The sequence below is a fragment of the Onychomys torridus genome, chromosome 19 (assembly GCF_903995425.1).
Source record: "Onychomys torridus chromosome 19, mOncTor1.1, whole genome shotgun sequence".
Classification (NCBI taxonomy): domain Eukaryota; kingdom Metazoa; phylum Chordata; class Mammalia; order Rodentia; family Cricetidae; genus Onychomys; species Onychomys torridus.
This window is the reverse complement of record NC_050461.1, coordinates 8,208,481-8,221,598: the sequence shown is the minus strand read 5'-3', so window position 1 is coordinate 8,221,598 and position 13,118 is coordinate 8,208,481. Positions and strand designations below refer to the sequence as shown.

Here is a 13,118-nt window from a genome sequence, read left to right as displayed (position 1 = left end):
CTAGTGTCATACCACGTTTTTTATTGGTGCAAGTTCACAGGGAAATGGCCTGCTGTCCTTGGAGGAGCAGAGGAAGATTTTGTCATGTACCTGCCCAGATGGAAATAGCTTTATAGACACTGTCCACATGGGCCACAGTAATTGTCTTCTGTATAGTTTTACACAGTTAGAGGGGACCCAACTATCCCCTGCCCACTGCCAGGAGGTCGTCAGTCAAGCAAGTTCTGACAATCAGGAAGTACAGCTTTTTATCTTCTTACACCAGGAGGATCAGTCCCTTGTCTGCCCTTTGCAGTTTTCCCAAGGCCAGGGCCTGGTACAGGCCTGAGATGCCCCCAGCCTAGGCAGCCTGCATGCCCGATGCGCTTGCAACACTGGACATCCCACCCCACTGTTCTCTGTGCCCACAGTGTGCCTCTACGTTAACAAGCAGGCCGATTCGGGGCCGTACCTGGAGAGGAGAAAGCTGCAGCAGCTTCCTGAGCGCCTGGGTCCTGAGCGGCCCGCAGCTGTCCTACAGCAGGCGGTGCAGGCGTGCATCGACTGTGCACACCAGCCAAGGCTGGTCTTCTCCCTTGTCAAGCAGGGCTACCGCGGTGAGCTGGTGTCAGGTAAGGCATGGGGATGTGGGAGGCATGCTGGGGCTCTCTCTCTGTAGTTGTCTCCCGGTGGGGTCAGTGGGGGCAGCCAGAGACTGTCCTTCACCTGCTGGGCTCCTGGGCCCCTGCGAGCTTGTGAGCAGAATGCATTCCCTGGGGCAACTTGAGAGACAGCTACCAGACCTGGACAGCAAGAATGACCTCCTGGATGACCCCTGACTCCTCTGTCCTCTCCCCGTGTCCAACACTGTGCCTCTGCCTTCGAGTGTATCCACGTGCAGTTCCAACCAGAGTGGGTTTAAGATAAGATCATACTTGTTCTTCAACCTAAATCCTCCACTGGCTCCTATGTCCAAGTAAAAGTCAGGGAAAGCAGCCATGGAGGTGCATGTCTGGAGTCACAGAACTACAGAGGCAGAGACAGGAGTGTCTTGAGTTTGCGGCCACTGTGGACTACAGAGCGTTCTAAGACATTGTGCTACATAGTGAGATACTGTCTCAAAACCTAAAGAAAGGAGAAAAAAGAGGAGGAGAGGAGGGAATGGGATGGGAAGGAGAGGAAAAAGGAAGAGAGGAGCCTTGGCTAGGTTCAAGTGCATGTGTCTGACACAGGGTGATATTTAAGGGCCTCAGCAGATGTACAGACAGGAAGACGTGTGAACAAAGGAGAGGAGGAGAATCTAGTCCCAGACCTCCTGGAGTTCCCCGCTGCTCCATGTCTTCTTTCCCTCAAACATCCTCTTCCCTTGCTCCTTGCTACAGAGTAGGGCTCAAGATCTGGGGCTGAGGGAGGGTCCCTTGCTCTGTACTCCTCTATGATGTCACTTGTCTTAGAGGCTCTATCCCCCCTGCCCATGAGCTGGGAGAGCTGGTCCTGAGTCTGGCTTTCCTGCTTCTCCCTCTGTGGCCTCAGGGCCTTGGCACCGGGGAGAGGCCACACCAGAATGTGTGTGGAGTTCCAATTGGCTGAGGGCATTCCCAGGAAGCCAGAGAGGACTATTTTTCCTGATGCCTTGGAGAATACTGTAGCGCTGAGCAACGCCTCTTGCCTCCACCTTGAGGTCATTAAGTGTGGGGTAGCTTTTCATGTTCCAGGTGATGATGGAGGTCCCACAATGCTACAGGACAGCATCAATGTGGCCCAGAGAGATGGGGGACTAGGGAGAAACAGCGGGGTACCCACTCTGCATTTAGAAGCTGCTCCCCAAACACCCCGCAACAGCTAAAGTAGGCTGCCTGGACGGCAGACACTCTAAGAGTTGAAGGAAGCAACATAATCCCTCCCAGCATGACTGTTAGGGTGCCTTAGCCACAACCCCAAGAGGGAGAATTTAGGAACTCAGGAGTTCCACACCCTCTTGCAAGAGATGGGATTTCCCCCCTGTGTGCAATCCCATGAATATTTCCAGAACACATGCATGCATGACTTGGTGGATAGACCTGAGGTCCCCGAGACCCTCCACCTCAGGGCCAGTTTCTGTATCACTCAGCCTTTTAAGACAGTGCCCATACTAATAGGAGATTTGCAAAGTGTCCGGAATAAGCACAATGACAGCTCTGTGGCTGGCCCCTGGACCAGAGCCACTTGGGGTTTTAGATGAAAGACAAGTGCCACATGGAAGCCACATGAACTGAAAAATCCAGTCGAGGGTTCTCCTTAGCTTCATCTTCTGCAACAAGGGGCAGCAGCCTTCCTGCCCACCCTCAAGGCCAGCCAGGAGGCCCATGTGCAAATGGGTTCCACAGGCCTAGTCAAATTGAAAAATGGAATCTTTTGGTGTCTGGTTATAATAAAAACTAACAATAACAGCCGCTGCAATCGGCCAACCTTCAGGGCATACAATGCAAATCAGCAGGCTACCCGCTAGGGTTGCTGGGGGGGGGGGAGAGAGCCTAGGTCAAAGCAGGATGTCCTCTCTGAGGTGTCCTTGTGTGTCCCTCACATGGAGCTGGGGTACAGTTCTTGGGTGAGGGGCTGTGAGGCGAGAGACTGCTCAGTGCTTCTGGAAACTGGCACCACTTCTTGATTTGGTTACTGTCTAGAGCTGGAACCCGGTGTTGCTCTAGAAAGCCCCCCTTTAAATATTTATCTTTATTTTATGTGCATTGGTGTTTGCCTGCATGTATGTCTATAAGGGTTTTGGAGTCCCTGGAACTGGAGTTACCAACAGTTGTGAGCTGCCATGTGGGTGCTGGGAATTGAACCCTGGTCCTCTGGAAGAGCAGTCAGTGCTCTTAACCACTGAGCCATCTCTCCAGCCCTGCATTAAAGATTCTTCTCTTGAGGGCTTCCCCTGGAATCCCCCTGGGATCCTCTGGTGACAAGTGTCATGTAGAATTGAAGACTTCAGGGCGAGCTCAGGTGTCTGTATCTACCTCCTCCTTCAGACATGGATAGGGATGGACTCCAAATATCAACAGATACACAATTACACCAGGCGAGCACACATCCACACTTCCAATGCTCTGCACACTTGGAGGGTTTAAAATTACTGACACTCAGGAGCAGTGAGCTCACCCGGTTCTCTGATTGGGTTTCTCTGCATCCTTCATTCATAAGAGGAAGCAGGCCAGTTGGAGAATGACTAATTCTAGGGCTGGACCTGGAATATACCGAAGTGCCCCAAACCAAAAAGTGTTGAATTGGAAGGACCCAGGAGTCAACCCAGGAGAGTTCCCAAAATGAAAGCTGGGACAATGTGAGGAACAAGACGGGACATAAAACATGTATCCTGGAATCACACCAAGCTTAACAAAACGACTGAGTAAAGAACGATTGGGGGATGAGACAAGCTTTCCTTACAGAGGAATCATGTGTGATATGTGGGATTTGCCGCTCTTCCGGTCAGGAAGTTGTACCAAACACCCCGAGACCCTTGGGAGTGGGCAGATCTAGTGGCTTGGTAACCCAGGCTTAGTGGCTGGGCCCAGGGACAGAATATGGAGGACAGAGTGTAAGGGCGTGGGACACTAAGTGTAGAAAGTTCACAACCCCCCAGAAGTGCCCTGTAGGTATGACGTGGCTCCTGTTCAGTGTTCCGTGAAGGGTTCTTTGTCTCTGTAGTCTTTCTCCCCTGGCCCCAGTCCCATGACTCCTGCTGTGAGAAAAAAAACCCATCAGACAAATGCAAACAGATGGACAGGTCTCCATATCTGAGCAGAACTGGTCAGAGCCGCAGCCACCGTCATGAAAATCAAGGAGAGGAGGAGATAGAGGGCCATGATAACTCAAGCAGTGTGCTGTCTGGGGTAGGACCCTAGAGTGGGAACAGGGCCTTAGGGAGACTTCCCATGCAGCCCACTCACAGATAAAAGGGAAATCAACCGCCCTTCCTGCTTTCTGCGGCCAGCCCTGAGTTGCTCTTTCTGGTTTTCCAGTCTCTGCTTCCTTTGATGGAAAACAGCACCTGAGGAGTCTGCCCGTGGTGAACAGTGTGGGCTATGTCCTCCGCTTCCTGACCAAACTGTGCCGCAGTCTCCTATGTGACAACCTCTTCAGCCACCTGCCCTACCCCGGGAGCCTCAGTGCCTCTGAGAAGACCCAGGAGAGAGAGGATGGGAGGACAGAGTCAGGTGAGGTGGACTTGCTTCTTCCTGCTGCAGGCGCCCTTCATCAAGGTTGGCAGATGAGGCAGCTGCTGAGGAGCGCTGTGTCCTCTGGAGGCCCAGGCCCATTTCTCTGGGCTCCCAGGAGGACTCCCAACTGACTGGGACTCAGGTGTCTAGACTATTCCCAGCCTATACTCCAGGGAAACATGGTCTCTCCGGCTTCTGAGAGCTGACACTCTAGCTTTGCTGCCTGCGTGCTTGGAATTTAGACTATGACACCACATTGCATCTTCCAAGTGATTTTCTTCTCCCTACTATAAGGGAACTCTGGGTAACTGCTCTTCATTGTTCAGTAATTGAAGGACTCTGAAACCAAGGAACTAAGCAATCCCAAAGAACATAGGCTGATGGGGCAGATGCAGTCTTCCTGTGTGGAGTCTCCCATGTTTATCTGCTTGAAGAAGCTACTTAACTAAGATCCTACACTGAAGGAATTTGATTGGGCTATGCATCAAATATGCCTTCCTTTGAGAGCTGGTGTTTACCTCTTATCACAGGATGGAAAGTAACCAAAGGTTGAGCAACTTGGGTACCATGGCCACAGAATAAGCCAGGTTGAATAAATGGCCAGTGGGCAGGGCAGGGAGGCCAATGCCTCAGCATTGTCTGCCTCTGTAGATACCAATGGCAGGTGTACCTTCCTTACTTAGCAAACTAAATTCATGGATTTGCAGGATTCAGCAAGAATCTCAAGGGACATCTTGACTTTTTTCTTTCTCTGAAAGTGGCATTGTTGATCTAGGAAAAGAACACGGGAAACAGAGCAGAGCCAGGATCAGGGTGTTTGCTTTGCCTTGGTTTCCTTCAAATATTCACAAAAGCAACTGAAGGGAGGAAAGGCTGGTTCTGGCTCACAGTTCCAGGATGGAGTCCATCATGGTGGGGAAGTCCAGAGGCAGGGGCTTGAAGCCGCTGATTAGATTGGGCCTGAAGTCGGGGAGCAGAGAATGATTAACACTGTGTGAGGGCTCAGCTCCCCTTCTTCACCTTATGCACACCATCAACTTCCTCCTAGAGAATGGTACCATCTACAGCTGAGATGGGTCTCCTCACATCAGGTAGTGTAAGATCATCCCAACAGGCATGTCCTGTGTCTTAGGGTTTCCATTACTGTGATGAAACACCATGACCAAAAAGCAAGTTGGGGAGGAAAGGGTTTATTTGGCTTACACTTCCACATTGTGTCCATCACTGAAGGAAGCCAGAACAAAAACTCAGAGCAGGGACCTGGAGGCAGAAGCTGATGCAGAGACCATGGATGGGCTTGCTCTTTATGGCTTGCCCAGCCTGCTTTCTTACAGAAGCCAGGACCACCAACCCAGAGATGGCCTCACCCACAGTGGGCTGGGCCCTCCACCATTGATCACTAATTAAGAAAATGCCCTACAGAGTTGCCTACAGCCTGATCTTATGGAGATATTTTCTTAATTGAGGTCCCTCCTTTCAAATGACTTTAGCTAGTGTCAAGCTGACATAAAACTGCCTAGCACACCCTCATCCCCATCTCCCAGGTGATTCTAGAGTCTGTCACGTGGACAATGAACACTGTCACTAATCAGGATTCTAAAATCAGTTGTCAAACTTGCCTCTGTCCAAAGCTCTATGTGAGACCCTGTCTTGGAAAGGTATCATTTAGGAAACTTTTTGAGGAATAAAAATACAAATCATGAAAAAAAATGCTTCATCTGTAGGTCTGGGCTCACAAATTTAGAGCAGAATATAAAATATTTACAATAAAGATGACTATCTGTCAGGGCCAGTGTGCTGGCACATTCCTGAAACATATCGCTTGGGAAGTGGAGGCAGGGTGATTCGAAGCAAGCCTGGGCTACACAGTGATGCTGTCTTAAACATGAGTGAATGAATAAGAGGCTGTATCTCAAGCCCAAGAGGAGAGTAGGGAAGGACTCATTTAGATCCCTCAAACAGGGTCTCATGGATACTATAAGAACATTGAGTACAGTTTTGTTTTGATCCCACATAGACCTTGGAAGAAGGAAGAAGTTTGTCCATTCACATAGAAAAGTAGCTGAGTATTATTAGTGTGGGCAGAGGCCATATACCTGTATGCTTTTCTTCATGCCTCTGTGTGAACTACAAACGGTCCTCTCTTGATTCTCCGGGCCTGTACTTCCTACATCAAATAAGAAGCTGGAGATGTGGATACAGAGTATTCTTTCTATCGCCTCCAAACCATAGTTTGCTCAGTGACACATGGCGTTAATGTTCTACAAGATCTTGACATGAGACTAGCAGAGATACATGATTTCATTTCTCAAACCTTTGCCTGGTTGGGTTGAACAAACAGAGACCCATAGGACATGCCCAGGAGCACACAGTTGGTGTTTTCCACTGTCCTGGAAGTCTGCCCTCTGGACCAGCTCTTTTCTGACTATAGATGAAATTTAGGACAAATCTTGTGACTTTTCCTGTTCCTTTCATGTACAAAATGTTCTTATTCAACAGCTAATGTTCCTTGGGTGGGTGTGAGTGATATCTAACGGAGTTTCCCTCAGAGATTTACTCCTGTGTTGCTGGTTTCCAGCTTAGCTTCCTACAGGTCACCTGCCTGTGGTGGTGAAGGTGGGCATGGTTGGATTCTCCATCCTTCCCAAACCCGGCAAATCCTGATTTATTTTTGAACCCCTCACAGCCTTGTGGGGGAGGAGGAAAGGAAGGGGACAGCTATGCTCTGCTGTAGGTTGGCATTTGTTCTCTGTTTCTGGCAAGTGTTTGATTGCTCTTGAGTGGGCTCTTTGGTCACCTTACCATCTCGCACCCACATGCTTCTTGATATTTGCTGCTCTCTTCTAGGCAGGTATCTACATTTCTTTTGGGGGGGCAACTCCTCTCTCTCTCTCTCTCTCTCTCTCTCTCTCTCTCTCTCTCTCTCTCTCTCCTCTCTCTCCTCTCTCTCTCTCTGGTCCTGGGATGTCACAGCCTTGATTTGGACATGCTAGGCAAGTATTGAACCACCTCCCCCAACCCTGGATTTTTCAGGCAGGATCTAGAACTTGTGGTCCTTATGACTCCTGGGTGGTGAGATCACAGGGGAGTACCAGGATGAAGCCTGCCCTACAGCATTGACCTAAGGTGTTTCTGCAGCTCTCTCCAGATGGCCACTTCTGTTTCTTAAGAAACATACATATTTTTCCCCAACAATCTCAGCACACATGCTGACCTCTGCAGGGTACTCCTCTTTTTCTCTGCCAGCTGACTGTGGTCTTTCGGGTTTTCCAAGGGACTCAGAGAGTAATTGAGTGTATAGCCCAAGCTCCAGAGGATAGAGACCAAACTATTCATGCGACCATGTTAAAGCCATTGGAAAGAGACAGATACTTCTCTTCATAATTTGGCTTCTAGTCAACCTTCTGATCAGTCTCAGTCTTGTTCACACACTAAATGTGGATAATCATTTACTGGAGAAAAATTGGAGACTCTCTCTCTCTCTCTCTCTCTCTCTGTGTGTGTGTGTGTGTGTGTGTGTGTGTGTGTGTGTGTGTGTAGGATATAATATTTATTGATGAACATGATTAATGGGGGAATGCAATGGGGACCCTCAAAGCACAGGGCCTGACACTTATCTACAGGATCCATGACTGGGGATGTGTTTGCCCCACAATCACCATGAGTGAATTGCTGGTGAAGCCCACTTTGAGATTCGGTTCTTCTGGCATCCAGGGGACCTGAAGTCGGCCTTTCACCAGGCCATGGTGACATGTTCTTTTTTCTGCAGATTGGTGCAGTTGTACATGATGATGTGACCATTGTGAGCCCTGGCTACTGGCCCTGGGGCTTCCCAAAGGCAGCCATATACCTGTCTGATTCTGCCAGCTCCCACATGGGACAGTAAAGGATACTGAAAAGGTGGAGGTGTGCTCCAATACAAAAGCTATCTTTCTGGTAACTTTACTGTATACTTAGTGGCATGGCTGCAGGTGACCTCCAGGGCTTTTGAGCAGAACTGCTTGTAGTCATCTGTCACCATGGAGCTACAAAGTGGGACCTGGTCCTCTTTTGCCTTCTGTCCCAAGTCAATGAAGCAGATCTTAGCATCCATGACACTTCAGCAAAACAGAAAAGAAACGTTGGGTACCACTTGTTGGTAACACCGGGGTCTTCCATGCTGTGACAAAGGAGAAGAGTGTCTTAGTTACTTTCTGTTGCTGATAGAACACCATGACCAAGGCAGCATATACAAGGAAGCATTTAATTGGGGTTATGGTTTCAGAATGTGGGGTCTGTGATGGCAGACCAAAGGCATGGTGGCAGGAACAGCTGAGATGTCGCATCTCAAACTGAAAGCAGGAGGCCACACTGGGAACAGCATGAGTCTTCTGAAACCTCAAAGCCTACCCCTAGTGACACACCTCCTCCCAAAGGGCCACACCTCCTAATCCTTCCCAGGCAGTTCCACCAACTGGGAACCGAGCGTGCGAACCTATGAGCCTATGTGAGCTGTTTTCATTCAGGCCACCACAGAGAGTTCCACCAGCTCTTTTTGCAAAGCTTTCCAAATGGCTGCTGTCTTCTGGCCTTAGCCCAAACCAAAACTAAAACAGTCTTCTCTTAACATCTTATTCCATTCAGGACCAGAAGCCTTCCTCAAAGAGGAGAGAGCTGGTTCCTTTCTGAGTCAACCTTGAAGAAATGACATTAGCTGTGCTCATGAGCCCTTCCCCGATTCAAGATGACTTACAAAACAAACAAACAAACAAACAAAAACAAAAACAAAAAAACAGGTTGATCCAAATCAGTCTGTGTCCCTGACACCTCCTACCCTGGAACCCACAGAGCTGAACACCTGCTTCTTCACTGATAAGGGCTGCTTTCAATTTTTCCCAAGTTTATTTGGTGTGTGTATGTATATAGTTTATTTAGGATGTGTGGGGTGGGGCTGTACTGGTTGGTTTTATGTCAACTTGACACACTCTAGAGTCATCTGAAAGGAGGGAGCCTCAATTGAGAAAATACCCCCACAAGATCTGGCTGTAGACAAACCTATAGGCATTTTCTTAATTACTGATTAATGGAGGAGGGCCCAGCCCATGGTGGGTGGTGCCATCCATGGGCTGGTGGGTTTTCTGTAAGAAAGCAGGCTGAGCAAGCCATGGGGAGTAAGCCAGTAAGCAGCGCCCCTCCACGGCCTCAGTATCTTTTCCTGACTCCAGGTTCTAGTCCTGCTGGGGCTCCTGTCCTGGCTTCCTTCTGTGATGGACTGTGATGTGGAAGTGTAAGCCCAATAACCGGTTCCTTTCCAATTTGCTTTTGGTCATGGTGTTTTATCACAGCAATAGAAACCCTAAGACAGGGGTTGAGTTGTGTGCATACGGATGCACATGTATGCAGTATATATGAAGGTCAAAGGTCGACATTGGGAGTCTTCATTAAAAGAAAAGATTTCTTTTCTTTTTAATTGTATGCATATGTATGTGAGTGCAGGTCCCCTGGGAGTCCAGAGAGGGCACCGGATTTCCTGGAGCTGGTTGCAGTGTTGTACCCATTTCGGGGAACCCCCAGAGACCATCAAGGAGCCAGTTTCCGATGCAAGCACATAAGGGTCCTTTTGTTCAGGTTAACCTGGGCCACTGCACGGCAGATGGAAGGAAATGTGGCAGCGTCCACAAGCCCAGGTGTAGAGGGTTTTTATAGGGAAAAAACACAAGCTGGGAATTAGCAACTTGGGATTGGGTAGAAGGGGCAAGGTGATTTTTTAGAAACTTTTGGTCTAGACTTTGGGCGCGAAACCACATTTGAAGCTTTTGTCGAGGAAGCACAACCCAATGAACAGGATTATCTGGACTGCTCAGCAGGATTATCTAGATATCTTCAAGGGCCTAAACAGCAGACAGGATGTCTTTGGAGGATACTCCTCTGTCTCCGTTCCAGTCATCATGGCACATTCCTGAGGTCCTTTCTGGAACTGGGTACTGCAGGTGGTCTGAGATGGTGGCCCTTTCACTAAGGTAGAGCCCGTAAAGTCAAGTCTAGGCCTTCACAGCAGGAGGTTGTGAAGGGTGCTGAGCACATGTGGCCCTCCAGAGCTGCTGCTCAACTGCTGAGGTGTTTCTCTAGCCTGCTCACCTCATTTTCTTAGTCTCTTAGTGACTTGGAGCTCATTACTTTGCTAGGCTGGCTGGCCAGCAAGCCCTGGGAATTGGTGTGTGTGTGTGTGTGTGTGTGTGTGTGTGTGTGTGTGTGTGTGTGTGTATGTGTGTGTACGTGTGTGTATGTGTGTATGTGTGTATATGGGTGTGCATGTGTGTATGTGTGTGTATGTGTGTATTGTGTATATGTGTGTGTATATGTGTGTATGTATGTGTGTGTATGTGTGTATGTGTGTGTACATGTGTATGTGTGTGTGAGTGTACTTGTGTGTGTGTGCTCATGAGTGTGTGTGCATGAGTGTGAGTGTGTGTACTGGAATCTAACTCATGTCCTCACACTTGTGCAGCAAGCACTTTGCTGACTGAATCATCTCTGCAGCCCCCCAGTTTATAAAAGAGCACAAAGCATGGGGCCCTTGAGGAAGCACAGCCGGGACTGTTTCCCATGCACTTCGGGTAGAGGCTTGGGAGAGCCGCCAGATCCCCTGGAAGGTGGTCATGGAGCCTGCTCTCCTCTTTGAAGCCCAAAGGGAATTTATTATTCTAAACAGCTGACTTCAGTCAGAAATGTCTTTGGTCCAACTTTCCAAAGAAGGAAAAGCAATCCATAGCTTAGAACAAAGTCTCAGGCAAACTAGAAGCGTGCCGGAGAATGAAGGAAATTCAGGTGTCAGGCGTTAAACGTGATGGCTGGTTCTGGGCCTCTCCTTAGAGGAGGGGAAAATGTAAATGAACCAAAATGGACCAGAGTGGAGTCAAGGTTGATCCTCAGGCCAGGCTGGGGTAGGCTAAAGGAGAAAAATCTATACTGGCCGGAGACTCAGTTAATGGAAAATGTAATTGAAGCGAATGAAATGCTCCGCCTGTGGGTGGTGTGTCCTGGTGCCCTTTGAACCAGGAAGGCAAGACACAAGGCCACTGAGGCCCTAAGGGAAAACGAGAATTGCTTATCTGTAAGAACAAGGGCGGGACTGAGCCTGAACAGAAAATCTGCGACCAGAGCCTCCTCAAATCAGAGCTGGAGTGGAAGGGAGGGTGTTTGGTTTCTGCTACCTCTGAGTCCCTTAGGGCACACAGAAGGCCCCCTGCCTCCCACAGCATCTGTCACATGTTAGGAGCTGCAGCCCCAGGAGTGTGGGCTAAACACGAGGAAAAGGACTCTGCACCCAGGTAGGATGGGAGGCACCTGTGTCTGGGCTGAGGGGAGAAGGGTGAGCCCCCAACCCTTCCCTTCCTGGCCCTGTCTCCAGCCTGCCTCAGGCCTCCTGCGCTGTGCTCCGGGACTCCAGGCTTTTCTCTCTAGGAACAGCTACCGGGCTAAGCCTCCCTGGTTGGTTCCTCAGAGCTCTGGAAGCTGTGCATGGCCGGCTTCAGTCCAGCCTTTTCTCTTGGGCTTTGAGACTGGGATCTGAAGTGCTGGCAGCTCCTAGTGTAGCCAGGTCAAGCTGTTCTCATTGAAACCCTTTGGACACTGACCAGGAACTAGGCAGAGCTGCAAAGGGCCAGGCCATCCATCAAGAAAGGCTGTGGCTTTCAGCCTGGGGGAAGGTAGCGTTAATAACTCTACCAAGGGCTCACTCTGTACAGCTGCTCCCTCAACTGGGAAGTTATGATTGATGTGAGAGAAATAAGGTGAGGTGGAGTGTGTGTGTGTGTGTGTGTGTGTGTGTGTGTGTGTGTGTGTGGCGATGGGGTAGACCAGGGGGTAGGAATGTTAGAATAGCGTCTCAGTCAGGAGTCTCTGGGCATCTCTGGATGGAGAGGTATTGTGTGAGAAGCGTTTTGCTGCATTTCAGTCAGGCCTTCATTAGAGAATACTGGTCTGATTTATTGAGTAAATCAATGGCCCAAGCTCCCTTGGCTGGTAGCAACCAAGACTGTGCCTTAAACAGAGTGCTAACACTTGCTCTACATATCGGCTTTGCACACAGGCCTGCCTTGCTTTGGGACTCTCTCTCCCTCTCTGCTCCCTCTCCCTTCTGCTCTTTCCCCTGTGGAACCCTCTAGGACAGTGGAGTGAGTGGTCTGCCCACAGTGATCCTGGAAGGGACCCCACACACACTGTGCCCCAGGCCACAGGCAGGCAGAGGGAGGAAATTTTTCCTCACAGGTCAAGGAGGCCCTTCCTGTTCTAGAGATTTCTTTGGCTTCATCCATGGACAGGCTTTTATACCCAGCAGCCAAGGAAACCTCAGTCCCCAAACAGATCACAATGGTGAAAAAGGAAAACAAAGCTCTCCAGAAAGTTCCTCAGACACTCAAACCCCCAAAGGGGCACGAGATGGACGCACTTCCCTTCTGTAGAAGCAAGCTCTTGTGGGTACACAGAAGTAGGCTATTGTTCTCTCTCAAGGAGACACAGAGTGATTTACAAGTGGTTTCTCTGGGCTCTGAGATGGACAACAGGGCCTGCAATGTGCCTGAGGCCTGCCTCACCCTGCCTTGCCCAGCTCCACTTTCTACAGCCCTAGGCTGGATTTTCTCACTGGGGACCGGAGAGCTTATTTCAGATAAGAAGAGCTTTGTGAGGACCCAGGAAGGAATAACACTGGCCGTGTTACCTGCCAGGCCTGTGGTTTGTCAGGAATCTGTGTGGAAGGGAGGTGCAATCTCTGGGACTGTGTTCTGGATGATTCCAGGTCTGCTGGCCCCATCTGCTGTTCACACTTTTGACTGCCACAGAACTAAAAGGGTCGTTAGTTCTCTCTGCCAGGAAAGCTTTCTTCCTCTGTTGCACCCACTTTAAATGGTGGATCCAGATGATAAATGTATGTCACGGTGCAGTTAAGTGTGTAAGTTACTA

The 13,118-nt window shown here is 49.6% G+C and overlaps 1 protein-coding gene across 1 annotated transcript in view; it reads left to right on the top strand.

Annotated features, from left to right (window-relative positions):
- The window catches only part of Scml4 (Scm polycomb group protein like 4), a 115,166-nt gene that overhangs the window by 83,044 nt on the left and 19,004 nt on the right, over nucleotides 1-13,118 (top strand). Inside the window, exons 4-5 of the mRNA XM_036168981.1 lie at nucleotides 411-611; nucleotides 3,978-4,172. Of these exons, the coding sequence (XP_036024874.1) occupies nucleotides 411-611; nucleotides 3,978-4,172 (396 nt within the window). The remainder of the gene's footprint in view (nucleotides 1-410; nucleotides 612-3,977; nucleotides 4,173-13,118) is intronic.